This window comes from Chelonoidis abingdonii, chromosome 24 (genome assembly GCF_003597395.2).
Source record: "Chelonoidis abingdonii isolate Lonesome George chromosome 24, CheloAbing_2.0, whole genome shotgun sequence".
Classification (NCBI taxonomy): Eukaryota; Metazoa; Chordata; order Testudines; family Testudinidae; genus Chelonoidis; species Chelonoidis abingdonii.
The window spans coordinates 13128587-13156580 of record NC_133792.1 but is presented as its reverse complement, the minus strand read 5'-3'; the positions used below and the strand labels follow the sequence as shown (position 1 = coordinate 13156580).

General features: G+C 44.4%; 1 protein-coding gene across 1 annotated transcript; it reads left to right on the top strand.

The window, feature by feature from the left end:
* The first annotated feature begins 48 nt into the window (after positions 1–48).
* Positions 49–24595, top strand: URM1 (ubiquitin related modifier 1). Its single transcript, XM_032797736.2, has 5 exons — positions 49–129; positions 6893–6963; positions 22002–22083; positions 23396–23444; positions 24375–24595. The coding sequence occupies exons 1-5, from the start codon at positions 95–97 to the stop codon at positions 24441–24443; spliced, it is 306 nt and encodes a 101-aa protein (XP_032653627.1). The 5' UTR covers positions 49–94; the 3' UTR covers positions 24444–24595.
* The last annotated feature ends 3399 nt before the right edge of the window (positions 24596–27994 follow it).

The following is a 27994-nucleotide window of genomic DNA, read 5'->3' as shown; positions in this document are numbered from 1 at the left end:
CAAAGGCAGCGCCGCCCCAGCTGCTACGCAACCCCATGTAGCCGGAAGTGATGATGTACTTCCGGGTTGAGTCGCGTGTTTCCCCTCCCCTAAGATGGCGGCGCCCATGTCCCTGGTGGTGGAGTTTGGGTGAGTGCGGCCGGGCTGCAGCGAGGGGCGGTGTCGTGTGGGGGTTTGGGGCTCGCGCCCGTGGGAGAGGCTCCTGTGGGTGCTCGCCCGTGGGGTGGGCTGGGAATCCTGCGGGGACACGCTGACTGGTGAGCTAGAGCCTGGTGGGCCTGGAGCTGTGGGGGCACCGGGGCAGGCAGCAGCTGCGGTGCCTGGTGGCGAGACCAATGCACTAGGGTCCGCGGCGAGGCGGTCTGGGGACCAGGCGGGTCCTGGGGCTAAAGGGCTGTCGTGGGGGAAGTGTGAGGGTTTGGGGCAGAAAAGAGGCACCTCGTGGGGTGGTTGTGGGACTCTGGAGGTGGTGCGGGGGGGCAAGATCTAGAGTGATTATAACGCGGGGCTTGAGAGCAGGGGCTGGAGAACGAGGCTGGTACTGGAGGTGATAACGCTGATTGGTAGGAGTTCGGGGGTTACCGGGTTTTGGAGGGATAAGGACTATGGTTGGGTGTCTGGTCACTCTCTTGGAGCAGAGACTAGAACCCTTTTCACAATGGGAATGAGAAGAAAAATAGGAATCGTCTATCTTGCTATTTAGAAGCAAAGTGTCATTCTAGACTTGGCATTTTTTTGTGTCTCAAAAACTTCAGGGAATGCTTTCTAGGTGGGACAACTTTCATAAGGAAGATTTTAAATATTGTATTGAAACATATACAGGGCTATCACAAGAAAGAGAGACTTTAAAATGTGCCTTAAAGGGACCCACAATGAGGGAGTGGATAGGATGAGAGCTGGTCTGTACTAATCAATGAGGAAACCAGATGTGAGAGGGGCAATGGGGTTTCAGGAATGGGTTGAATGGATCATAATTAATGTGCGACTATCCAGAGTTTTCAGAAAATGCAGGATTTCTGTCATCATGCATTATTGGCAAAAGGACAAATTATGTTAAACAATCAACACATTTATGGAGATGACGCAACATGTTTTACAAAAACAGTTCTGAAGCTTTGTGTGGTTTCATTTTGTATTGTAGCACTCAAGGTACCCTTTGATGTAGGTGCTGTAAAAACACAGGAAGACATGCAACTTGTTAAGAGGCATTTACAATTTTAATTTAAAACAAGACTCGGCAAGGACCAGTACTAATATTTCAGGGTTTTGTAACATTCATTCTGTTCCTCCTTCCTATGTTAATGACAAGCCTCTCTGTTGGTCACTACCTTCTACCTCCCATTTAGTTCTGTAGGCTCTTGTGTACCAGTTACTGTCTGTCACTGCTAAAGTCCTCAGCCTTGTAATTGCTGAAGGATTTGCCATTGTCAAATTAGAGCATGCACAGTTGAATGGGAAGTGTTGGGCACTGGTGGTACAAGTGAGGTCCTGGTTCAGAAGAATGGTACAGTTGCCCCAAAGTGTTTGTTTGTTAAGGTCATAATTTGTTTATTTGATACCAGGCAGGATTACTGAGGATGGTTTTATCCTAGAGAAAACCCCTGTTCTTCACTCACTGAACAATGAGAGGGAGGTTGTTTTTACTTATGGATTATCCCATTGTGAATGTTAAAAATAGATTATAAATCATTCCCTTTTTCTTTGGGATAGTAAATTTATAAAAATTATTTCGATTTTAATCACTTTATTTTTCAATATATATGCTGTTTTGCTTTTTGCACTTCTTTCAGCTCAAACAAAGTTAACTAGTAATGTCAGCTTCGCGTTATTTATTATCACATTTTATTTTCAGGTTCTTTTTGCTGTAGTATCTGGATTGCTGGAAACTAAAAAAAAAAATCAAAACTTTTTGTTTTACATTGCAAATCTACAAACATTTGTCTTGGGCTTACATTTTGTTAAGTCTTTTTCTTACAAAAGCTGAAAGGCTTGCTTGGTTTCCCCATCCCTGTACACGTACACAATCTTCATAACCCTTTAAATGCCCTTCTCTGTAAGAGGCCCTTCCTCAATCTTCCCCCACTTCCAGCTGCAGAAACTCTCCTAGTTTTCTCAGAAGAGTGAGAAGCATTTTTGCTTGCCTTGGAAATGCATAAATGAGCTCTCTATGTGTAAATCACAGCTGAGTTCTCCACAGTTAGCGCATTACAGAAGGACCTTATCTCGCCATCTACATTTCTACAGTAACAGTGTGACCTTGTTTTCGTTACATAAAAAAATGTTTTTCATATCATTACTGTGACTTGTTCTCTACAAGAATCTCGGCTAAAGTTAATAATTGCTCCTTCCATTTTTTTGTGAGCTGGTGGAAGAACACCAACAGAGCAGTCTTTAGGAGTGTCACTGCATATAAGTAGCACTGCTGAGAGCATAACAAAGGTTCTGTTGTGCTCTTCCATAGCAGAGCCAAGAAAAACTCCTAGTGTGACATTTTTAGATATTGGATTTAAAGGGACTCAGTCACATGTAGGCTCATTATTTTCCATGTTCTTTACATGTTTGCTTTTAAAATGCATCTCTTTTTTGAGGCAATTTTTAATCTACATGATTGTGAGAAATGCAAGGTAGCAATGACTCATACTTTTACATCTGAATAGTAAAAACTGTAAAATATTTTGTGTGTGTTAAGACGGAGAATCTTTCCAAGGATTAAATGGTGTCTGCATAGAGTTTGGTAGTTTTTATTAATCTATTTGATGAATCCATCATCAAAAATATTTTCCAAATTCAATACTGATGGAGCATGAGCCTCCAGCAGCACCTACACTTTAGGCAGAATCACTCATGCCAAGACATTAAAAGTTTAAAAATTGTCTCAAAGTTAGTTGTCTGCCTAAGGATTTAGGGGTTTAAATGACTTGATTTTTCAAGAGTGATGAACTACTCGTTTCCCTTGAGTTCAATGGGAGCTGCTGGTTGCTCACCATTTCTGAAAATCAAGCCTCATACTTAGCTGCCTGAATCTTCATTTAGGCACCTAGTTCTTAAATTCTTGGCCTCAGGAAGCAGAACTGAGTCAGTAGCATATATTGTCCAATGTTGCACTTATATAGTGTTGTGACACTTCCCAGGCGTACCCATGGTTGTGAGGCACTTCACTGCCATCTGCCCATAGCATGAGAAGGCCTTGTCTGTCTGCCTAGAGTCCGCTCCCTAATTCCCCTGGCAACATAAGCGCTCCCTTCTTAGCCTACACAGGCTCTGCTGTCCTTTTGCAGGTTAGCACTAGGTACTCTCCAACCTCCGAGTGTCCAGCCCCTGTTTCAATGGACATTCCCAGATTCACTGCTCACAAAGGAACAACGTCTCTCAGCTTACTAGTTACACCTTCGATCACAGCTACACTATTAAAGTGGCATAGCACTTAGATATGTTTATAGTGGAAAATAAGCAAAAGTTTATTTAACAAAAATTGTGGTTAGAAAAGTAGCAAGTAAAAGTATTGGAAACAAAGTTACATGTAAAATAAAATCGTAACACACATTCTAGAGCCTAGACTTCATTAACAAGATAATTTCCTTTTTAGTGAAGTTTAGCTCACCCAGAGTCTTTACAGTGTTTTCCAGCTGGGTTGGTTGTGACCTCCTTGCATAAGACAGAACACACTGACAGTTCATCTCCTCAGTGAAGGATCTAGGGTGTAACTCACTACCCCAGTTATACCCCCAAATCCATTGTCTTTACTCGTAAACAGGATGCCCCACTGCTGTTTTCGTTTTTTCCTACAGCTCTCCACTCTTGTATTTTGCAATCTCTTGACTAATATCAGGCTCAGTAATGCAAACAGGCCTCCATTGCAATAAATAGCGTGCACAATACACTTGACCAGACAGACGTATATCCTGCCTGCTACCTGTCTGAACAAAATCTGTTCAGGGCCAGTCACCAACTGGTGACCTACTTTTAACTTCAAGGCTTTAAGAACATAATTTCCAGTATAGATGTATAACATCTTAAATGTTACCTGTCCATACATGCAATGACTGTGATGACTAGTAAGCTACTGGTTCTTGGTAGACACCTTACGTGTCACCCTCTGGTAAATTATTATGCATGTACCAAGCTCCGTAGATCCCTGTAAAACCCCATGCACCCCTCTACCAGTTGACATCGAGGTCCCTGGCTCACACCTCCATATGCATCAGCTTGGAGCCCTCTTGCCTGGACAGTGCAACTGCCACCACATTTTCTTTGCCTTTTAATATGTACAGTTTTCATCTCATATTCCTGCAGTGCTAGACTCCAGTGTCTCAGTCTGCAGTTGATACTTTTTGTTCTGTGTAGCCATACCAACAGCGAGTAGGCTGTTAGGACCTTAAACTTCCTGTTAAATAAGTAAGGCCTTAACTGCTTGACCGCCCACACAATTGCATAACATTTGGTTTCTATGACAGAGGAATTCTGTTCACCAGGGGTCAGGTTTTTACTTAGGAAAGCAATAGGTTGCTTTTTATTGTCTTCACCTGCTTGCATCAGTACGACTCCCAGGCCTGTGTCAGAAGCGCTGGTGCTCAGTTCAAAATCTGGTCTGGCCAGAATAGGCTTTTGGACTTTCTTTGCTTTATCAGACCCTTTCTGACAGGCTGCTGTGCACAGCACTGTGTTAGGTTTTCTCTTTTTGCACAGGTCTGTGATAGCAGACACTGTGTTGCTGAATCCTTCCACAAACTGTTGGTAATAGTTCTCCAAGCCTATAAAAGACTGAACTTGTGTTTTGATTTCTGGTACAGGCCAGTTAACAGTGAATTCTACTTTCAAAAGATCTGGGCAGATCTGGCCCCCTCTTCCAAATGACCACCTAGATGAGGGACTTCTGCTGCATCCATTTTACACTTGGACATTTTTACAATGACACTAGCATCTTTGAATTTATTCAGCACAATTCCCAACTGGGTTTTTGTGATCTGACCAGGAGTAGCTGAAGGTGGCAATGTCATCTACGTAGTTTCAAACAAAATCCTGTAACCCAGCTGACACCTGGTTCACAAGCATCTGAAAAGTGGCTCCTGCATTGATTAACCCAAAAGGTAACACTTTGAGCTCAGGAAGTCCTGAATCAGTAACAGGCAGATTTTTTGTTTTCTGCACGTCAGTGTTTAAGGAATTTGACAATACCTCTTTGTTAAATGTAGGGTGCTCAGGAACTTTGCCCTGTCTATGGTGTCTAGCATGTTGTTGATCCTGGGTATATGGTGTACATCAGGAACTAAGATAGCCTTAAGCTTTCTGTAATCAACACAAAACCCTTTGTTCCCGTCCTTTTCAGGGACCATCACTAGAAAAGCCCAGGGACCGTTGAACTCTTATTAGTCCCATTTTCAGAATGCTTGCTATTTCCTTGCAAACTTTCTCCTGCATTTTACCAGTTGTCTGGTGTGCTCTGCTGGGTGTGGGCTGAGGTCCTTCAATGTTAATCTCATGGACCGTTTCATGAGTCAGTCCTGGCCTGCTGGAAAATACCTCTTAATGCCTTTACAGCACAGCCAAAATCTCTGCCTTTTCACATGAGGTTACCCCTTCAGATATATCAGTGCTTTCGAGTGAGGTCCCACTATTACAATGAGTCATCAGATCAGTAAAATGGGGCTATCTTGGAGTCCTCCTCAGCACAGAGCACTTCATAAATGATAAAGCCTCAAACACTTTACTGAGATGGTTTAATTATCCGCTATTTTGTAAATGTGGAAATTGGCGCCACATGAGAAGTTAGCGGCAGATTCAGGAATAAAGCCTGGATTCCTAGTCCAGTTAGGTAACCTTCGTACAGAGGGTTCTTACAGTCCTGTATTCTCAAGAAATGAATTGATTGGGGCTGTCAAGTGGAATCATACTTTCTTCACAGGAGAGTTTGAGGGAAGTCTAAGCCACTGACATGAGTTTTGCATTTAGCTTGGGATTTTCAGAAGCCTAAGGGAGTTAGGTACCCAAATCCCAAAATTGTTATAGTCTGGGTTCAGCTTCTGAGAAAGTACTGCCTTCTATGCTCACAAGGCTCTGCTTATTGGTCAACATTTTAATTGTGCTGGCGGATTGTAATATAATCCTCACAGAGGGAGAGGTGATCTTTCTGGGAGTGTTTTTAAATATCAGGACGGAGACTTTGAACTGGCTCCTTCAACAGGGAGCAAGTGCAGAGGGTGAAGCATGTGATGAGTGACATTTTGTACAACTTGCATGCAGAGTCCTTTGTTTTGCTTGTTACTCACACTGCGCATATGTTTCCGCTGTAATGCTTCAGAGGGTGAGTTGTGTAGTGGCTAGACCAAGAGGGAACTGCCAGGACTCCAGGATTATCCTCTTGGCTCTGCCTCTGACTTGCTGTGTGACCTTGCACAAGTTGTTTCTTCCCTTCTGTAAACTGGGAGTAATACCTATTCTACAGAGTGTTTTGAGGTAGTAAAGTACTTTTGAGAGCCTTGGATAAAAGTGTTACAGAAGGGCATGGTATTAGGGCATGTGAGTTTATAATCTGAGGTTTGTATTACAGTACTGTCTAGAGGCCCAACTGAGTTTGAGTTACGCTAGGCACTGTACAAGCAGATTGCCAACTCTTTGAGGTAGGGACCATCTTTCTGTCCTTGGGTTGTACAGTGCCTAGCACAGTGGGTCCTGGTCCATAGCTAGCCATACAAGTAACTATTAGTAAGAGACAGTTACTGCCCAAAGTGCTTACAGGCCAAATAGACAAAGACAGACAGACAATTGTCCTACTTGAAATATAATCCAGTTCATTTTGTTGTGTCTGTATTTTTGTGTTGTAAACTACCCCATTTATAACATCTGTCACTTGAAAATAAAATAAAGAATGAGTTGTGCATTCTCTTTATTTCAGAGGTGGAGCAGAGCTCTTGTTTGATGGCGTTAAAAAACATCAGGTGACCTTGCCTTGTCAACCAGAGCCTTGTGAGTATTAGAGCTTTTCAAACAAGTTGAAAGAATGACAGCAAATGAAATGCGTGTGAAAAAGAAAGTCAGTTTGTACAGCAGTTACTCAGTTTACAACTGGAATCAATGTGTTTTAGTGCCGTTTCAGCCATGCTATTATTGACTGGCTAGCTTGGCAGACAATAGTTAACCCTCAAAGTAAATACAAAACATAAATAGGCCGAGCACCTTTTCCGTTCTCCAGGCAACCACAAAATGAGTTCCTTTTTTCAAAGATTTTTGCCCTCCCCTCTGAAATATTGCTAATACACAGCAGCCTCTAAAGTGTATTCTCCTTGGTCAGTCCACGAAGCTGCCTGTTAGCCAGTTTTATCTGTGCTTGTATAGGAATATCACTCTCTTGATTTTAATTTAAAACAACTGAATATACTTAAACCACACAGACAAGCATGACTAAGCTAGGGTTTGAAAATTACGCTGGCCTTACGTGCAGGGCATCCTCTTTTCAGTCCTACATATATTAAACAAAACACTGCTAGACTGAGTGACCAGCGACTGTTCCAGTGATTATACAAAGTTAATTTATTTCCCTTAGTGATTCTGGATATCAACATCATTCTGATTACTCTTTTCCTCTGCTCTACACTTGCCCACACTTCATTTGCATTGTGATTTTAGCAGCCGGTATATCCAAAACTCTTAGTAAATCTTTATGCCATTTGAAACCTGGAATTATAAACTTAGAAATGATGTAAAGGATCAATCAACTTTAGGAGTTCATGAGAGATTGGTTGCAAATATAATCTGCATGCTGTGTATTTTAAGGCCTGAGATCTTCCTGCCGTGCCTAGAAATATTTAGAGGCCAGTACAAATGCTTTCAGGACAAGTAAACTTTTGATCCTGAATATAAGCTCTATATAATTCAAAAGGATTAGAAGCATTAAGATGGTGGAGGAAGATGTGTGAAAGACCAGGCCTGGGATTGTGAAGATCTAGGTTTTGTCCTTGAGTCTGACATTGACTTACTACGTGACATTGAGCAAGTCACTCAACTTCTCTGCCCTGTGTTAAAACAGGGGTACTATTGCCAGACATCGCAAGGGTGTCCTGGGGTTAAATTCTAATGTCTGAAGCACTTGATGGAAAGCACTAAAGAAGTGGCAGACCATTAATTTATTTGGACTGTAAACGTCTTGGGCTAGGATATTGGGTGGGTTTGTTTTTGTTTTGTTTTTTGTGTGTTTTGTGTGTGTTTGTTTTTTTAAGATGGTGTTTGGCTTAGAATATTTGTTCATCATCTAACACACTGTCAGTCTTCAGACAATGAACAGGCATTCAGTTAGAACGGAATTATAAGGTGTTCTAATTCTACCTGAGGGTAGTGCAGGTGTCCGTACCTAGCAGGGATAAGAGTACGAGTGCCTGCAGGTTATTTTCTGCAGCCTGATAGATGTCCATGGTGCATCATATAACACTAATCCAGCTTCTGTTGAAGTCATTGGGAAGATTTCCATTGACTTTAATGGGAGATGAATTTAGCCTTTAAAAAAAAAAAAAAAGAAAAGTTCCCTCCCTGAAGATCTTGCTTACTCAGGCTCTCTTGATACATGGGACAACAGTTCAGGTGTGGGAAGCTGTGGGCACATCAGAGGTGAGAGCATCAGCAGCAGGGTTGGATCAGGAAAACTGTGTGAAGAAGAAATTCTATAAATTCCCTAATTGATCATGTTAATAAGGAAAACATTTGAGATTATTAACAATAAACAAGTTAATGCAGCTCTCTCTGGGGAAATGAAAATGTGTTTCTCAGTGGAAAATAAAGAGCACGATCCATCAATCCTAACTCGGACAAAACTCACCTTGACTTCTCTGAGAGTTTTGACTGAGTAAGGACTGCATCATGGGCCTTGTGTCTTTAAAAAAATTAACGAACTCACCATGTTCAGTGTTTCCTGTCTAGTCACTTTATGCCATATGTTCATCTCCTAGTGTAATGAAGAAATCATGAATGAACAGATCTCATGAGTACTAAGATGATTATCCCATTTTAACTGATTTTTTTTATTATTTGTCCAGTTTTTTTGGCCATTTTGCCATTCCTTACGCTTCCTTTCCTCTTGCGTTATTATTTTTGTCCCTTTTTTTACAGAGCATTTTGCTTCTCTCTGGGACATTGGGCTCAACTATGTTTTAATTGTTTATACATTTTGTACAACACCCAAATGCAGGGGGATGGGGCACTAGGTGAACAAATAGGTAAGAATGTATAAATTAAGAAAATAGTCTGTGCTCCAAATTTGACCTGGATAGTCTCTCCAAATTATAAAAATTGATTTTATGTTTAATTAGTGAGATTACCACATGCTAATCTCCTGATTCTAGGCACTAGGTGAAAATTTGGTTTGGATTCTAAACCTGGCTAATGTACGCATGGAGATCTTTTTTTTTTCTCCCTTTCTCCTCTTGTGTTAACTGGCCAGAGGGGAAGAAGGTCTGGAGGAGGTTAAGGAGGGCAGATGGGAGGGAGCTGCAAATTGGGACTACAGAAGGGCACGTATGGAGCAGCTGTCTTTGCTATCTGGGGTTTGAAGAGATTTTATCATGTTCCCCCTGAGGAACATACGAAAAAAGGATTTGTGTGTTGGGTTTGTGTGTGTGTGTGTGTACATGTACACGTCACCATACTTTGTGAGACCATATCCTATTTTTCTCAGGTGCTGCAGATCTATACAGAAAGAAGAGCACAAGTTAAATAAGAACCTTTGTTCCAGAGTTGCGCTGACAATTTTGATAAACTCATTGATAATACTGATAAAGAGAAACTAAAGGAGCTAGCTCTGACTTATTCTGCGTAAAAAAAAAAACAAAAAACATTGCTAGGTGGGAGAGGACAGCGAAGGAGATATTTGTCACATGGAGAGAGGATTAAGTTCACTCGGAAAGTAAACCTTAATTTCAAGCATCGAAGGTGCAGTTAGAAACAATGGAGCATAAAGAAAAGAAACCCTAAATTAAAAACTATGAAAATGTATTTGGCAGCATCCCCCTGAAACAAACCACAGTAATTTATTTAACCACATGCTTCGGCAATCAAATAGAGCATTATATGAATGCTGTTGCTAGTGACGTCTGAGGTCCTTCCTCCATCCCACTTGGGTTTGCAGTGCTGGATTTGTCTATGGTCATGAGAATTTCCTTCAGTGTGTTAGAAGGATGAGAAAATAACGAGCATCGTTTAATTCCTGCAGCAGAGTCATAAGTTCAAATCTGTGATGTTATGTTGGCTAAGAATAATAGAAAGACTCACTGCTGTGCTCTTACCACTGGATCCTGTATGCTCAGGTGAGACCACTAATTGAAGAGGCTCTGCTGTTTGTGCAAGGAGCTGCTCAGCTCTGTATCATAGGCCCTGCACTGCTAACGATCATGAAGATTTTTCCTTTAAGTGGCAGGAGTCTGTGCTTTTGGAGCAAAAGTTCTAAGTGTCGATAGTGTGCAGTAATTAACAAATCTAGATGCTTCAGATTGGTCAAGTACTTGGCATTCAAAGGTTTGGAAGGATAAAATTGTAATCCATAAATTTCAGTAATCATATCTATTCCTCATTTACTCAAAATCTCCTAGGGGAAAAATCCATTGTTAATCACAATTTTGAGAGAGGGAAAATTAAAATAATTTATTTGTTGAGTTTGACAGTGCATGGTGCTATCTGAGACACAGGAAATGCTCTGAGCGATTTACTGTCCAAGCACCTGATCCTGCAAGGTGCTGAGTGCTCTTCACTTCTGTTGGAAATCAGTTGGAATTAGTCACTCAGAGTCCCTCGTTTGAGGTGCTGTCTCTCTGGATAAAGCCCCAAAATGTGAACAGAATAGTTCAGATACAATACAGTAGGGGATAGTGTGACCCAAGAGTGGTACCTGAGTGCCAGAAAGAGAGCTAGAATTGAGTGTGCAAGATGGCACCAGTTGTCTAGAAGTGCAAAATAATGGTGGTGATAACATTTGGCTGTCCATAAGAAATCAGTATTTGGAATGATTTTTATTGCTGAGTTGATTACTCCTAATTTCTCTAAATGTTTTGAAATTAATATTTAAAATATTTCTGGTAGGGCAAAGTTTTGTCAAATTAATAAATAAATGTTGACTTAATACAGAGACATTAAAATAAATAAATAAAAATGAATCCTTCCAAACCACCTGATACGGTGCTTTCCATTTTCAAAGGAATATGTGAATATTCTCTTCCTTGCAACACCCCAACAGGCTAGTTAAATGTATATTTATTGAAGGGGAAAACTGAAGTGCAGAGATAATGTGCTTACCAGAGAGAGTATCTCATGTTAGTATAAAGGTAGAATTTGAATTGGGAGTCCTGACTCTCAGATCTCTCTTTCACAAGGCCAGTCTGCACAACCAAATCTTCTACATCAGGGGAGCTCCATATTATCAGCCTATCAGGGCATTGCCACGTTAATATTCGGTTTGGGCATTTGACCGGTCCAGAAATAAATGGTCAATTGACCAGTCAAATATTTTAAAGCAGTGACTTATTAGAATAGTACCAACGGTAACAAAAAAGAGTAAGACTTTGTGGTCTCCAATAGGTTTAGGCTTAGCCTTAGATACTTGTGCCTAATTACAAAAAACGAGTTACTTAATGAAGTTATTTTAACTCCAAAAAATGAAATGAAATGTTCTAAAAAATGAAAGTGACACCATGATGCAATAAAAAGCTAGGCCGTCCCTATCAGGGCTTTCTTGTTGGAATGTTTGACAATATGTGACCATGGTCAGATAATAGGCAGCCAATTGACTGGCTTCTCAAGCCTTGTTAATATGTCCCTGCCAGGATAGATTGGGTTGTGTGGCTGGGCCCTTTAATCTGTTCTGCCTAGTTGTGCCATCTCCTCATTGAATCACTGGTATGCAGTATCTCCTGGCAGTTGACCCAGTGAAGTGGAAGTATCATTTATAAGGGGGCCAATTGAGCGGATTCATTTGTAGCTCTTCGTTATTAGAAGGAAAGATAGAAAAATAGAAAAATTAAACTTCTCTTGCAGGACTCATCTCCGTGCTTTCCTACTAGGCTTAGTGTAATGGGAGCTGTGTTAACCCTCTGCCATGAATCTGATTAATCTGAACTCATTATAGAAGGAACTTCCCAGGCACTGAGAAGCCCATCTCCCTTCTGTGGGACCAAATCCCTCTGATAACAAAGCCTGGCTTTTCTGTCCTTCCCTGCCAGTGTGTTCCTGCACAGGCACCTATTAGGATAACCTTTCTATCCCCTACCACCCAACCCCCACCCCTCACTCCTTTTCTCTTAGTTGTATTTGCTGTCATGACACCACTGTTTAAAGGATGGCAGCAGAGCATAGGCTGATGAGGAGGTTCCTGGCCCTTTAAACTGCTTAGCATGCGTTTCACACGGTTCACAGTGCCAGCTGTTCCTTTCTCCTCCTGCCCTCACTCACAGGAGCTGTTTGCTGAGCTCAGAGCTCCTGTGCAAAATTGCTTTTCAAAAGAGCCACTTTCTGCTTAATTAAACAATGAGACGCCGTCCCTCTGCACATCTGTAAAGCTCCTTCTGCAGCCCCTTTATCCCACAAACTGCTCCTTCTTACCTCCATTCAATTGTAAATCTTCCTCCCCTTCCCCCATCCGCGCTCTTTCTTTTCCCCTTTCAAGTAAGGCTGAGGAGGTTGGTGTTTCTGTAGGAGGGGGAATTGGTTTAATGGTCCTTGCTGTATATGAAAATGTTAGGAAAGTAACTGCTGAAAATGAGAGGCAAGGACTGGCACAGATAATTGTATGGCTTTTGTATTGCAGAGGAGTAAAGTCATAATAGAGATTGAATGGGGCATCAGTTATTCTCCCCAACTAATCCTATCCAAGCCATAAAAAAATCACTATCTCTTAAAGCTGATGGGAAGAGGGTGAGGAGTCAGGGCAAGAAACTGTATTGCCCAACTCGCGGTGCCAGAGTGAGCCTGTACCAGGGGAGTCCCTCTACAGGCTTCTGTATGAATAGATGCTGCCTGGGCAAGTGTGAGCCAGAGGGATCCCTCTGCAGTCTTTCTGTATGAATAGTTGCATTCCTCCATGAGCAGTGAGTCTTGGATGTATAATTCCACATAGTCTTTGGTGTTAGTGGTTAGATTTCCTCTCTCAGTTGTTTCTTTCCCAACACAGGGAAATGTGTGTAAGAGGAAAGTTCATTTCCACAGTGGTTTAAAATGGACTTTCTGTCTGTATTTAATAACGCTTTCTTTGAATTGTCAGGGAATTTGCCTGAGTGGCAAATTAATCATCAACACACATTAATTAATCATCAACAATTCCAGGTGGTGCAGAATAGATAAATGGAGAAATAGATGAGGTATCTGTGGTTGGGTAGGAATACCCACTTTATGTCAGGAAGAGGTTATAGTTCGGGTGATGCAGTATCGTATAGGATTGATAGGATGCAATTAAGAAAATAGGAATTTCTTTTTACTAATAGCCTAAATTCTCAACTTTGCAAGCTATGGCATAGTCTCCTACAGGATGTGTGGGAAGCACCATATTCCCTGAACCTTTTAAAACTAGACTGGACAAAGCCCTAAATGGTCTTCCATAGGGATTAATCCTGCACTAGTAGAGAGAGAAACTAGGAGAGCCCTGTTAACTAGTCGTCATTTCTTAACTCCTGATTTCTAATCGAGCCTTCACTGCCTGTTGAATACAGTTGCCACCTATTGTCCCTTTTTGTAAGGTTCTCCTTAGCTCCTTCCTTAGATAATTTTGAACAAGAGACTGGACCATGTACCACATTAAGTAATCCATGATCCTAATAAGAAGAGATGGTTTCGTGCACTGGCATTATTCAGAAGCTTTAAGTGACCATAGCATTGGGTGTTGTAAGATTAGAAACTCTGATTCTTGGCAGTGTGGTGGGATTAGCTTTATGCAGAGGATCACATCGGGGTCCTTTTAGAAATGACAGGAACTGATGGAAGCACTTTGGCTCTGGTGATTTGGTGCTGGCTGGAAAATGGGATTGAAGATCCCTGATCTCCCTACCAGCTAACTGGAGGGAATGTGAGATCCTGGGATCTGAGTGCTCCCTTCTAGTTCACAAGAGCTGACAGAAAATCCCATGATCCACACGTTCCTTGATGACTGACAGGGCCCAGGACCAAGGTCCTCCATCCAAGCTAACAGAAGGGTTATGGAAGAACACAGCATCTGGTCTCTACCTGTGCTGTGGATAAGAGGGAATGGAGGAAGCACTAATGTGGACCCTCCCTTCCAGTTAAAAGCGGTGGCGGGGAGGGAGAGAGTTATCATAAGCAGGGCCCAGGCATTATCGTCTAACACACAGAAGCTGGTGGTTCCAGTATCTGGGTTCTTTGTCTGCCCAAAGTCACTAAAAAGCTCCCTGTTAATAGAATCCAGATTGGAGTCTTTTTTCCTATAAATGTCAGAAATGCCTCAGAAGATATCAATTAAAACAGATTCGAAACTCCTGTTGGCCTTGCTGGTGGTCACCATGCCTTGAGTCTGAGACCTTGTCTACACTAGAGCTTACTGCGGTACACCCCAGAGTGATGCAAGTTATACCGATCTAAGTGCCAGTGTAGACCGCATCCTGTCAGCAGGAGAGCCTCTCCTGCTGACAGAGCTACCGCCTCTTGTGGGAGGTGGAGTAATTAAGCCGACTGGAGAGCTCTCTCCTGTCGTCTTAGCACTTCTGGTGAAGATACCCTACAGTGTAGATGTAGCCACAGTTTAACCCTTTTCCTCTGATTCTGCTTATATAAGCCATTCCAGGCCTTCTGCTGCAGCTTATGGTACCCCACCATCTGCTTTGGGAGTTCACTCTGCACATTAACTAGCCTGAGGAACCCTTTGTATCTGTTTTTACAATGGGCCCTTTCATAAAATGTGGCCTTTGTCCATTTTACTGAATTCTAATTAGCACAAGGCACTCACCTGCCTGAGTGGTGTATTTTGGGGATGTTTTATATTTTGAAAAATAAGCCACCTAACCTGGCACAGGGTTTACAAATTCTCTTCCCATCCAGGCAGAGGGAATGATAGAAGAGGCATGCAAAGCGGGGACTTTGTCATGGTTACATGTCAATGACTGAGAATGTGGATGGGGTGGAGCTTGGCCAGAGTTAGTGACCTCAACAAATTGGAGCTCAGCCGTGGTCAGTATGATAAACGATTTTATTCTGGGTCAGAGAAATGGTACCCCCATAGGGAGGTGTCCGAAAGGCGGCCCGAGAAAACCGATTGTGCTGTTGCAACGCTGACCCCTCCGTGAGCAGGGCCGCATCCATCTTAGTTATTACAAACCAGAAAAGAGCTTTCCAGTGTCTAGGCCTTAAGAGTCCCCTGTTTTCCTGAAATAGGCTTCCTGTTCTGCACCCAAGACAAGGATATTACTGAAAATACACTCTCTGGAAGCCCTAATGGGAGGGTTGGATAGTACATCTGCTTGTTAATGTATGAGGGGTGTGCATGGGGCGGGGGGCTGCGGAGATGTGTATGTTTCATTTGCGTGTGTAAATCTGCCAGTGACACGCAGCCCTCTGAGTGTTAGTACAGCTTCTTTGTTAGTGGAGGGCTGTGTTTTTACGTTCACTGATATTACGTTAGTGCAAGATCAGCGAGTATGTGTTTCAGGGCAGTGTTTGGGTTTCTGCATGTTTACCTGATTGGTGAGAATTCGCAGTGAAAAGCTGGCTCCGTGTTTCTTATTCCAGGCACCTGTCTGCCATGGCTGTTTTCCCTCTGCTTACAGCAAGTGTGCTGTCTGGCTGCTGAGTTATCACGGATGAATGTATCAGGTCCAGGAGGTTTTATTAAGCTGGGAAAGATCTATGGGTTTCAGCTATGGTTTTGAGGGTGCAAATGAGTCTGGGCATTTGTAGAAAGCAGCACTAAGATGGAGTCACAGATCACTTTCTCTAAGAGGATACTCAGCTGATTTCTTCTGGACAGAAAAGTTAGATATGACAAATCCGACTTTGGAGGAGACCAAGCTGGAGACTATGCAAATTTTTCAACCACATTCAGAGATATTTATATTGCAGCGTATACCCAAATCCCAAACAAGCCTGGGATTTGGGTACACGCTCGCTGCAGCTCTCACGCCCTGTCCACTTGCATGACAAGCCCAGTGGCTTTGTGTCACTGGAAACATGCTCATTTTCGTGGATCTGTTAATTCCCATTGGGCTGTTTGTTTTGTGCCTATATAGTGGCCCTATGGCTTTCAGCTCCCATGATGAACTTGAATGGTCAGTTCTCTCACATTCTCTATTTTTTTTTTTTTTCTTGGCTTTTCTATTAACTTCAGAATGTTCCTGTGACTGTGGTGCTGGTGAAAGGCACTGGGTCAGTCGACAGCCCTGAAGACTGACTTTTCTTTGTCCACGGAACAGAGACAGGGTTCCCCACCATTGTGCTTCAACCCCAAATTGCAGAGACCTCCTCTGAGGTCAGAGGGTCGTTCAGTTTCCGTGGCCCATTCTGCCCTTGGCACCTCTGCTGAGATTAGCACTAATTGGCCCCATTGTTGGCAGTTGTGGTAGGTTTTATAGTCTGGATATTTGTCTACTGGGAACTGAACTGACGCTACCAAGGTAATTTCACTGGGGCCATGTGATGGTAACAAATCTTGGTCGTCATTAACTGGGCTGGGTTGAAAGTGGTGACCTAAAGGAAAACAGTTCTTCTCAAGGCTCTGAGCCATCCAATTCTCTACTTAACATTATTTTTATTGTATAATGTTCAATAAGCAGCACAGAGCTGCCGTTGCACAAAATACATGTTCTGTCATCTCCAAAGGGCAGCGTACATTGTGAGATTGCACTTCTGTAAATATTAAATACTCCTGTTCTGATGATGAGTCAGCTTTCATAAGCAGTTTAGATTGGTGTCCCAGTGGTGAGGATTCAGCTTGGCAGTGGACAGGAGGGGGTGGTCTGTTTAAAGGGCTTTCCTTCCAATTGATTATTTCTACAGATCCATACGTTCGAATGGTGCTTTACGGACGAACAGGTCCTTGGCCCGAGGAGCTTACAAACCAAGTTATACGTGCCACAGTATGGCGTAACGAAGTATGGGGGAGGGTGCTGTAGGAAAGATAAGGGTTGTGATAATAAAAGAGCAGGAGTTGTGCTTTCATTGCACACATTATTATTTTGGGGAGAGTCCAGGCGCTCCAATCACAGACCAGGACCCCATTGTGCCAGGCCCTGTACAAACGCAGACCAACCGATGGTCCCTTCCCAAAAGACCCTGCAATCTAAGTATTCTTGTTTGGGTTTTGTATTTTGTCTGTACATACTTCTTGGATCTGTCACTTTTCATTTCTCCTCAAAATTACCAATAATATAACAAGGATAAATACGAGGGCAGGAGCAGAATTCAGTGCTGGAAGAACAGCTGAAAGAAGTGAGTCTTGAGATGAGGTTTGGAGGAGGAGTGAGAGTTACATTGCACTTTGGATCAGAGGGGATATTCAAAGAATAAACTGGGGTGGCTTAGATGAGAACAGCCATAGTGGGTCAGACCATTGGTCCATCTAGCCCAGTATCCTGTCTTCCAACAGTAGCCAATGCCAGGTGCTTCAGAGGGAATGAACAGAACAGATAATCAAGTGATCCACCCCTGTCCACTCCCAGTTTCTGGCAAACAGAGGCTATGGACACTCAAAGCGTGGAGTTGCATTAATCTCTCCAGATTGTATAATTCTCCTATGCACATGTGAGACTTTTGGGGGAGGTGTTGGTGTGTGTTAGGGGTGCGTGTTCTGTGTGTGTATCTGAGTTGTCTGGGCTCTGTAACTGCAGGCACAGATGGGACTGAAAATAATGTATTTATTATGGAAGGAGGGGGAAAAATCTTCCAAGACAGTCTCGAAATAAGCCAGCCACACCACACTGCAAGCTTCTTCTGGGTGACTATCCTCTGTCCAACTGGTGTGGTGCAGGGATGGTGTTGCCTTTACCAAGTAAAACCTTGATTTTTACTGCCCTGGAAAAAACTAATTAGTCCCAGTTTAAGGAATTTTCTATTTTAAAAACTAATGTACGCTACATTACACTTTAAGTTTAATTGCATATTCAAATTGTGGTTCCAAAAGGCAGTAGATTCGTTGTTTAATTTAGGGTTGTACAAATAAAAAGTAAAATTGCAGTGGACACAATATGTAATTCCAATACTGAACATCAGAATGTGTGTACATTTTTGGTTTGGTATTTTCTCAAGGAAGTTATGCTTCATAGTTCAGTTTTCAATATTTTATAAATACATGTATAAGTCAAAACATGTATTCTGTGAAAACAACAATAATGCAGAGTTGTAGGCCTGAAGGGTTAGGCAGTCAAAGACATGCAGAGTTGCAGATTACCAGTCCCTTTGGCCATGCAGCATTCTGTAGCAGAAGACCAGCTGTGATGTAGGGGATAGACTAAGCTTATTCCTCAGTTTTGAATACCTGTAGCCAAAGTATGGAAAGATTCATTCTGTGCTTGCTGAACTTGCTGGATGCTGATGCAATTATTTTTCTCTGTTTCCCATTTTAAAGCAGGTTTAAGCCAGTATTTACCAGTACCCTGTCTTAAATTAGTGTTTCCTGGGAAATTGCTAACCCTGGTACAGTGTGCTTGTGTTTTAAATGATCTGTCTTGAAGGGCCCCAGAGGAGCAGACTGTTTACTCTATCAAAGCAGAATCATATATCATCCACCTCATTGTTCTGTGCCTTCATGCAACTGCGTTGCTCACAAGTATATGGCCCTTCATAGTGTTGCTGTGGTCGGGATGGTTATCCCTTTTGCACTCTTCCTCCTCCTCCTATAGGGATGTTTGTCGTTCTCATTCCTTAGCAGTCATTTCAGAGTGATGGAGAGCAAAAGCAGTTTGGGTGTGAGCTCCTGAGGGCTGTACACTGCAGCAGTGTTTTTTTGGTGAAGGTTGACATAGTTTGCTCTTGTTCTGGTGGCTGACTGACCACCCCCTTATGCCTTCTGTCTGTCGTTCGCTGTCTCCAGGGAAGTGATCACCTTGGAGGATAGTATATTCCATGCCGCTAAACTAAACTTCTCTAAATGATATTTAGTTAAAAAGAAATCCCTGTTCTGACTGTAGGTGAGGATCCAGTGTACAGTGCAATCTGCTGCCATGGGACAGATCTTCCCTTCATGACAGAAACTGCCCAATTTTGGGAGGCAGCATTGCTTGGCATCGTTCTCTAGGCAATCGCCTCTGGCTACCTAGAATACGTTGGTCCCACTGCTTTAGAGGAAGCCAGCAACACAGGGCCATAGAGGATGAGTGAAAGAGGAAAAAATGGAAGGAATCCTAGGGGAGACACAGATGGGTTTTTTTGTTTGTTTGTTTTTTCCTCCCTGGGAAGGTGTATCTCCATTCACTGTAACTGATTTACTCCTGTTTACAGCTGAGCAGAGTTTACTCTTCATATGAGGAGAGTCACAAATGTGACAAGTGAAAGAAAGCACCTACCTTTGTGCAGGTTTATTCTAAAGAAACAAAGCTCTGTTCCAGGGAGCTTCCCTGACAGCACAACACAATGTGCTGACACAGTGCAAAGACTGAGTCACCTCATTACAAGGGTATTTATTTCATGGATCAGTCATGCGACAACTGCACCAAAAATAGTTTTTTAGCTCAGCCTGTAAAAGAGGTTGTGAAAATATTTACAGTGACTAGGAGCCGTTTACAACACACAGAGAGATGTGCAAATACATCCTGTTGTTCCCTCCGGTACAGCTAGAGGGGGTTCGAGCCCTAATATCTGATAGGTGGATTTGTGCACTGGGAACATTTCCTTGTGGCTTTGAAACAAATAAAGCTCTTTGGGGGCTTTCAGAAGGTTCTTTAAAGGAGCCCTGGGAGAATAACTGATTGTAGATTCAGAATGATGAAGTGGATTGTGGAATAGTGAAATATAGAGGCAAATGCAGGAGAACGCCACATTGTAATTTGTCAGCTTCTCCAAACCCTGTAATGGATTATTCTCTCCCTCTGACGCTTCTCACCTCTCCAACAGGAAATTAACTGATGCTATCGCTAAAGAAATTGTTTTTGCCTTACAAAGTAAAACTGTTACTATAAAAACCTGCTACCAGTGTCGTCTCCTCCTTTTACATGAAGACAAATCCTTCCTGTCACCTACTGAAGTGGAAAGATAAAGGCTGAGCTTTAATAAAGAAGCTATCAAACAAAGCATGTGTGTGGGGACGTGGTGGGGGAGCGGAGGGTCCGAGCTGAAGGTGTGATGCAAAAGGAGATTATAAAGGGCTTGAATGGAACTACGACTACCTTTAACATGTCTGTTTATGCATGTGTCTATATATTCATGAATGTTTGCCTATGTCTTATGGGGATTACGTTTTCAAAAGTATAAACCTTCAAAAGTACCTCCCTGGCTTTCAGAGGTGGCAAATGCTCGCATCTCCCACTGAGCTCAGTGTCGTAGTGGGTGTTCTGCACTTAAAAACTAACCAACACGAAGCCAGCCCCAGGAAGTAGATGTCTCATGTTGGGATGCCCAAAAATTGAGATGCCCAAAATGAGCAGACATTTACAAATATAGTCCTCTGTTTGCATCCTGCATGTGTCTGTCAAAGTGACTGTTCCAGGGAGGGTCACATTCTAACCCACTTCAGTTTCTCAAACAAATTCTTATAGGCCATGCAAGTATCCATCCATGCCTGTTGCAGCCCAAAGGTGAATGGTTTTAGGGGACTCAAGTGTGGCTGAACTCATTTCACTTGAGTTTATGCTGCCATTTTGTGGGGGGAGGGGAAAGAGAAAAGGAGACACTTTCACCATATTTCAATCCCATTTTAGTAGTTCTTTCAAACAGCCAACACTAGAAGCTTCAAACTTTTAGCTTCTTGGGTGATCCTCACTGAGACTACTGAATTCCTTATCTTCACGCTTGTATTGTTTTAATTCTAAACATTTTCAGTTTTGCAATGTAAATGTTTGATTGCTGTTCCATTAACTGTGGAGGCTTTTTGCATTTTCTGTGGTCAGGTATGCACATTCAACCAACTCTGCATATGAGAGTGTGGGGTGCATGGTGTGTGCCTCCTAACAAAGGAGATGCCTCTTCCTGGTGTATTCTGACTTGGGTGGGTTCTTGAGGATCCCTTCTCTTATTCCCTTGCTTACATCTTGTGACCAGACAAAGTGAATGGAGCACTGTTCCCATCATTGCTCCTTGTCCCAGGATGAGCATAGCATCTCTGAGGAGTGAAAGCTGGGGCCCTGGTGTTTCCATTCCTGTGGGACAGAAGTGGATATTTCAGGAATGGGCAAACTTTTTGGTCCCAGGGCCACATTGGGATTGCAAAACGGTATGGAGGGCTGGGTAGGGAAGGCTGTGCCTCTCCAAACAGCCTGGCCCCTGCTCCCTATCCGACCCTTCCTGCTTCCCACCCCCTGACTGCCCCCCTCAGAACCCTGACCCATCCAACCCCCCACTGCTCCTTGGCCCCTAATTGACCCCAGGACCCCACCCCCATCCAACTCCCCTGACTGCCCTGACACAGAGGTGTGGGCCTCTGCCCTCTGACAGGCCCCGTGGGATCCCACACCTATCCAACCGTCCCATCCCCTGACCGCCCCCCAGAACCTCCACCCTATCCAACCACCCCCTGGGACTCCATGCCTATCCAACCCTCCCTGTCGCCTGACTGCCTCCTGGGACTCTACGCCTATCCAACCACCCCTGTCCCCTGACTGCCTCCTGGGACCTCCTGCCCCTTATCTACTCCCTGGCCTCCTTACCATGCCACTCAGAGCAGCATGTCTGGCAGGAGCATGCAGTCCCACCACCTAGAGCGCTGCCTGTGCGGCGGAATAACTGTGGGGTAGGGGGGACAGCCTCCCTGGCCGGGAGCTTAAGGGCCGGGCAGGAGAGGCCTGTGGGCCATATGTGTCCTGCAGGTCGTAGTTTACCCACCTCTGGATATTTGGAGCTGGTAAGGAAGCTAGTCTATAAACTGTCATTCTCTCTCCTTTCAGGGGACATCAGAAACCTGCTAAAGTGGATCAAACAGAATCTATTAAAAGAGAGACCAGAATTATTTATTCAGGGAGACACCGTGTAAGTACAGATGTAAAAGATGTTCATGTTTCCCTGTCTGCACGTCCCAGTGCAGAGGGCATATATGTTACTGCTGGTGGCGGGAAGAAACTTATATCAGTTGGAATATGGCATATGCTAGAAGGAATGACCTGGAAGAGGATGCCCCATAGACTGGAATAGAGAAAAATGGTCAGCTCTATTGTCTTGCTGTATGACCAAAGGCAGATCACTTAGCTTCTCTGTGCCTCATTATTCCCATCTGTACAACGGGGATAAATACTACCCCATGGGAGGGATGTGAGGCTCTCTTTGCAAAGGGCATTGATTTCCTTGAATGACACGGACTATGCAAGTGCAAAGTACTACTGTGGTGCAGGGAGGTGGGTTGATATTCTAGAGAATTATCCAGATTGGGGAGCAATATGTCTGCTCTTTCACAGGTCTGACTGTGAGAACTCCAGCTCCTTCTGAACCTAAACCCAACCCAATTCCACAAAATGTCTGTCTCCACCGAACCCGGTCCCCCAGCACTCATGGCCTCTTTCCATTGCCTATCACCTCCAGTACTAGCATTGTGTGTGGATTGCAGGGTTGAGGTTTTAGCAAGTAGACCATCCCCCTGTTCCGTCTCTGTTGCACAGCGCAGTCTTTGTTCACATCACTGGGCCTGGATCAGTCACTCTGAGAAGCACCAATAAATAGATCTGCTGGGAAATGATTTTATTTTTAAAATGGGGCCAATCTCATTGAAAAAGGCCAGAAGAAATGGAGCACAATGTGCTGTGCAGGCAACTCCCAGCTGCAGAATAGAGGTTGGGGTGTTTAACATTCCTCACAGGTCTCTGTGAGCTGAAGCGTGTGCCAGGTTCCCTGGTAGCAGGAGAGACAATTGCAGGACACTGAAGATCAAAGCAAGGGAATCCCTTTGCCTCTGATCAGGAGCTCTGAGTTGATCCTGGGTGTTTACAACCTTTAGCAGGGGCACTAAAATTGCTTTCCTTAGCTCTGAATTGATCTCTCTGCACTCAATTGCAGTGCACGGGTTTTAATTACCTGGCTTTTCTATGTTGTATTGAAATGGAGTCATCTCAGAGCCTTCTTGTGAATGGTGTCTTTTGATTTCAAATGAGCTCTGGGATCAATCGCGTTTCCCCTTTATTTGATCTAGAAAGGGCACTGCCTGTCCCTGTTTCCACCTCTGTGCTATGATTTCCTTTTTGCATCGGCCTTACAGACCAGCCTGCCTGTGATCTGCTTTTTAACGGCCAGCAGTGCTAACTCTTTGCAGCTTTTAGCAATCCTATTTCCTGACAACTTCTGTGTTCTGCAGGCGGCCAGGAATTTTGGTGCTCATCAATGATGCAGACTGGGAACTAATGGTCAGTATTACTTCAGTTTGATTTTCTTTATGTTGCTCTCTCTCATCTGTGGCTGTTCTTGAGAAGCTATTCTAGATTCTTGCCCCAAGCTAAGCATCTAGTAGTGGGCAAGGGGAGGGAGAAGTTCCTCCATGTGTTGTACGCTGGCTGTTCTAAAGCCTGGAGCCTTTATTGAATCTGCTGAGGCTCAACCACCATTCAGTCCCCCAGAAGATCATCCACACTCCCTGACCTTCAGTTGTGGCCGTCACTCCTCTGGGAACTGAGTTGGTGTCTCATCCATGCTTGAGATAACTACTTGCTTAGTGGGGCACCAACATTGCTTCATAGCCTTGGGCAATTGTGACAGCCATTGATTATACTAAGGTGAGTGCTTGGGAAGTGAGGACTGCATGTTTTGCCTAAGATCAAACTAAAGGAGAATGCTGAGGTAGAACAAGCAGAGCTGGCCCTTGGGGGTTTTTGCTACACTTGGACACTAGGATTGTCTACACTTCAAGCGAGGAAGAATTCTTCTGTCCACTTAGTGCTATCTAGACCGTGGGTTAGGTTGGCTTAACTATGTCACTCAGGAGTGTGGATTTTTCATGCCCCAGAGCATCGTAGCTGGGTCAGCTTAACTTTTTAGTGCAGAGGTGGCTTAGCCAAACAGGCTGTCTTCCCCTCTCAGGACACCATGACAGGCCCACCATAAATAGTCACTAACTAGTCTGCAGATATAATAGTCACTTCTGAGTGGCACTTCCCATGACAGTGAATGTCTGAGAGCTCCCTCTCCTGTCTCTCCACCTTGCCTTTCTTAGGAGAAAACCTCGGTCTTCCCCCTCTGTAGTCCCCAGTGCTCTGGCATCTGTTAGGAGATGTTCTTCTTTTGCAGCCTCTGTTTGGAAATGCCTATTAAACCATTTCTCCTTCTTTCTTGACCTGCAGGGCGAGCTGGATTATAAACTCCAGGACCAGGATAATGTGGTTTTCATCTCAACATTGCATGGTGGTTGAGCTCTTGGAATTCATAAGGACATAAAACAGAAGCACTGGGGGCGCACCCTCATGTCTTTTTGAACTGTCTGTGCCTCACTTACAAGCCATGGCAAATCACTTACACCATCATTAGTCGTATAAATAAAGCCCATGCCAGTGACTGGCCTAGCCTGCACTTCCATCCTTTGGTTCTACCTTAACCTCTTCTGGCTGCAATCCCAGGTGCATAGGTGATGGGAGAGCACCTGCTACATTTGGTCACTTGATTCCTGGGTCCATGAGGGAAGGGCTCCTGCACTAGGTGCTGAAAATTAGTTTCTTTAAGTATGGGGGGTGGGTGGGAGGTGCCTTTTTCCTGGAGAAAGATGATCTGGGGGAATTGCGGCTATGCTTCAGGGCAAGGATGGACAGACTTTGCCTTGCCTGCAATAGCTGTTTCTTTCAATGGGACACTTATTTGGTGGAGTGTCTTTCATATGAACTGTATCCCAAAATGCCTTGCAACATTAGCAGATAAGAGGAAATGTGGAATACAGGAAAGAAGGAACAGAGGTTTTTAGGTGTGTCTTCACATGAGGTGGAGAGTGGGCAGCAACATACACTTAGTGTGTCTACACTGCAATTGAAAACTTGCAGTCTGGCCCATGCCAGCTGGCTGAGGTTAAGGGGCTGTTTAATTGTGGTATCGATGTTCAGGCTCTAGTTCCGAGTGAGGTGAGAGGGTCTCAGAGCTTGAGCTGCAGCCTCAACTTGAACATCTACACTCCAGTTAAACAGCCCTGTACCCTGAGCCTCACCAACCCAACTCAGCTGGTCCGGTGCAGCTGTGGGCTTTTAATTGCAGTGTAGACATCTTTTAGGGCCTGGCCCTCCCCTCACCTGCGTCTTGTCACTGTTTACATCTGTGCAAAGTGGGTGTGAAACACAATTCTGATTTCCTAATGTTTTACACTTACTTTACACCTAGGGTGACCAGCTGTCCTGATTTTTAGGCTCCTATTACCCCTCCACCCCATCCTGATTTTTCACATTTGCTGTCAGGTCCCCCTGTTTACACCTGAGCAAAGGAGTGTAAAACACTGGCAGATGAGACTGGCGCACTGCCTAAGTGCAAATAACTACACTACACGTGAGGCAGTAGAGAAGCAGGCCCTCTGCCTATTAAAATCTGATGCAGTGAATCACATTATTTCTGAGATGAGAAGTGGAAGAACTGCATTGAATGTGGTTTTCAGCAGCAGAGATGTGGAGCCCAGAACTGCTGCAGAGCAGGTATGCACCAGCCATCCTGGCTTTTCTCCAGCAGTTTTTGATGAGCAGTCTAAGGGTAGAGGGGCTGGAACATACGGAAACCAGTAATGAAAATACTGCAAAATCCAATAGTATGCGTCTCTCCAACCCATCCCCCAGATTCCCAAAAGGAAGGTGATGCTTCTCATTGGTGTTTACCTACTGAGAGTGTCCTGTTGTTGCTGTGGCTGAAGTACAGGTTTGTATTTATTTAACAAACTAAGGATGTTGTTTGACTTCCAATTTCCCTTAAAATACAGATTGGCCTAAACTCCTGAGTGCTGCTAACCAGGCCACAGTCAAAGTACAGGAGGGGCAAAGGGTGAGATTCCTGTAAACAAAACTGAGGAGCTAATACCAGTGGCATGAACCAAGGTTTGGAATATGTTGGGCAAGCATCCTTCATCTATATCACTCTATATCATCTTCCTTGGTCCTTTGCCTACCAGTCTAGCCCCACCCCTCCTCTTCAGTCTTGCTCCCACGTGTTTCTCTGCCAGTGCACCTCCATCAGGACTGTAGACTAATTATAGCCACACATAATACAATCAGGTATTGCACAACTTTTTCAAATACTTGTTACCAGCTCTTCCTATCTTGGGTCTCTGCTATTTAATAGCTGAGATAGAAACACAGCAACAGTCATGTTGCACCAGACCATTGGTCTAACGTGTGGTACCCTGACACTGGCAATATGTGTGGCCAATACATTAATCCTTCTGGATGCTGCACCTAACAAATTTGCATTCTGTATGCTGGGAAGGGAGGGGGGAGACACTCTCCTGTTTGACCTCTCTAGGAATGGGTTTATGCCAAGAGATGTTTACCATGTCCTAGGATGCATAACTAAAACCACTATGAATTATGTTGATTAACTTGTTAATGTTTCTGAAGTGCTTTCAAGGTGAAGGGTGCTGAGCATTATGGGTAATAAAATTAGTCATCAGCCTCTGTCAAATCCAGCTGCAGCGCTTGACTCTGCCATGCTGCAGCTGTGAATTACACAGGCCAAAGGCTTTGATTTGTTCTGGATTTACCTGTCATTAATTTCACTGAGTGAGACTGCAGGGAGGAAGGGGACAAACAGGACCTAAGGATTCTAGATCAATCTAGGCAGGAGCTGAGAACAGTAAAGTGTGAGGTGGAGGTGGAAGGAGATGCGTGAAGTCCTGCATCCGAGCCCTTTCCTGCCCTAAGCTGTATTGGGCTTTAGAACAGTTTTCTGTGGATCTTCCTTTAGGTTGATTACCCTAGGAGGAGTTTCTTCACTGGGAAATCTTACTTCCCTTAATAGTAAAAGTGCAGCCCAAGCCAGAAGCATTAGTCCAGAGGCAATAAAAACTGTCGATCAGTGCTAGAAATGCCAGGGCCAAGAGTAGGAGATGCTGGGGCCAGTTCCTGTCACAGCAGAAGTTCCCGAGCCCCAGGCCTGTTTAACTCTTTGCCTCAAGCTTTGTCTTGCCTGGATTCTTGGTGAAATGTTGCTTGTCTTTCCAGAGGTTGTTCCTCTTGTGGTTCCTGGGTTGCCCCAGTAGCGTCATAAGCTTTAGGAGGCTGCTGCCTTGCTCGTTAAATCATAGGGGATGGTTTGCTGTGGGCTGCTGTCTGGGTGTAATTGGATGGGTGATTTCAGACACTGCAGCCGCCCTGGTGTTCTCCCCAGTTCCTCCTTCTCTTCTGGCTACCTGGCTTGGCAGCCGGAGGCCTAGCCAGGGCCCCAGGAATCCTCTGCTGTTCCCTATGCTGCAGGCTCTATTCCTAGTCTTCCCTCTCCCTGCTGTTAGCAGCAGCCAATGATCGGGTCCCTACACCCCTTTCCCCGGGTCCTGGAGCGCAGGCTTCCTTCTCCAGCCCAGCTTGAGCCGGCGGCTGCTGCTAGGGGTGGTCGCTCCCTGGTGCAGGTAGCAAAGGGCGCTGCAGCGCCGAGCTCCGTGGGTGGCTGCAAGGCCGGGCCGAGCTGGGCTTTAGCAGTGCCCCTCCTGGAGTGAGGGGGCCGAGCTCGGCCTGCTGGGCTCGGAGCCCAGCCCCGGGCCTTCCTAGCCTCGGGTGTCCAGGGGCTGCGAGGCAGAGCTGGGGCGCCCCCCCCACCTCAGCCTGCCGCAAGGCCGAGGGCCGGCTGGCCGTTCCGGTTCCTTGCTGTTGTCGCAGGGGCCGGGGTCGCGCAGGCTGCGGGCGGATCTGAGCGCATAAGACGCGGGCAGCACCCGGGCAGACTGCATGGGGGGGGGGTCGGAACCGCGCCTCGCCCTGGGGGGGGCGTGGGGCAGGTCGCCCTCGCG

Coding starts and splice junctions, on each gene's coding strand:
- URM1 (XM_032797736.2), top strand. CDS start 95: ATGGCGGCGCCCATGTCCCTGGTGGTGGAGTTTGG. Junction 6,964..22,001: donor GCCTTGTCAACCAGAGCCTT/GTGAGTATTAGA, acceptor CTCTCCTTTCAG/GGGACATCAGAAACCTGCTA. Junction 22,084..23,395: donor TTTATTCAGGGAGACACCGT/GTAAGTACAGAT, acceptor TGTGTTCTGCAG/GCGGCCAGGAATTTTGGTGC.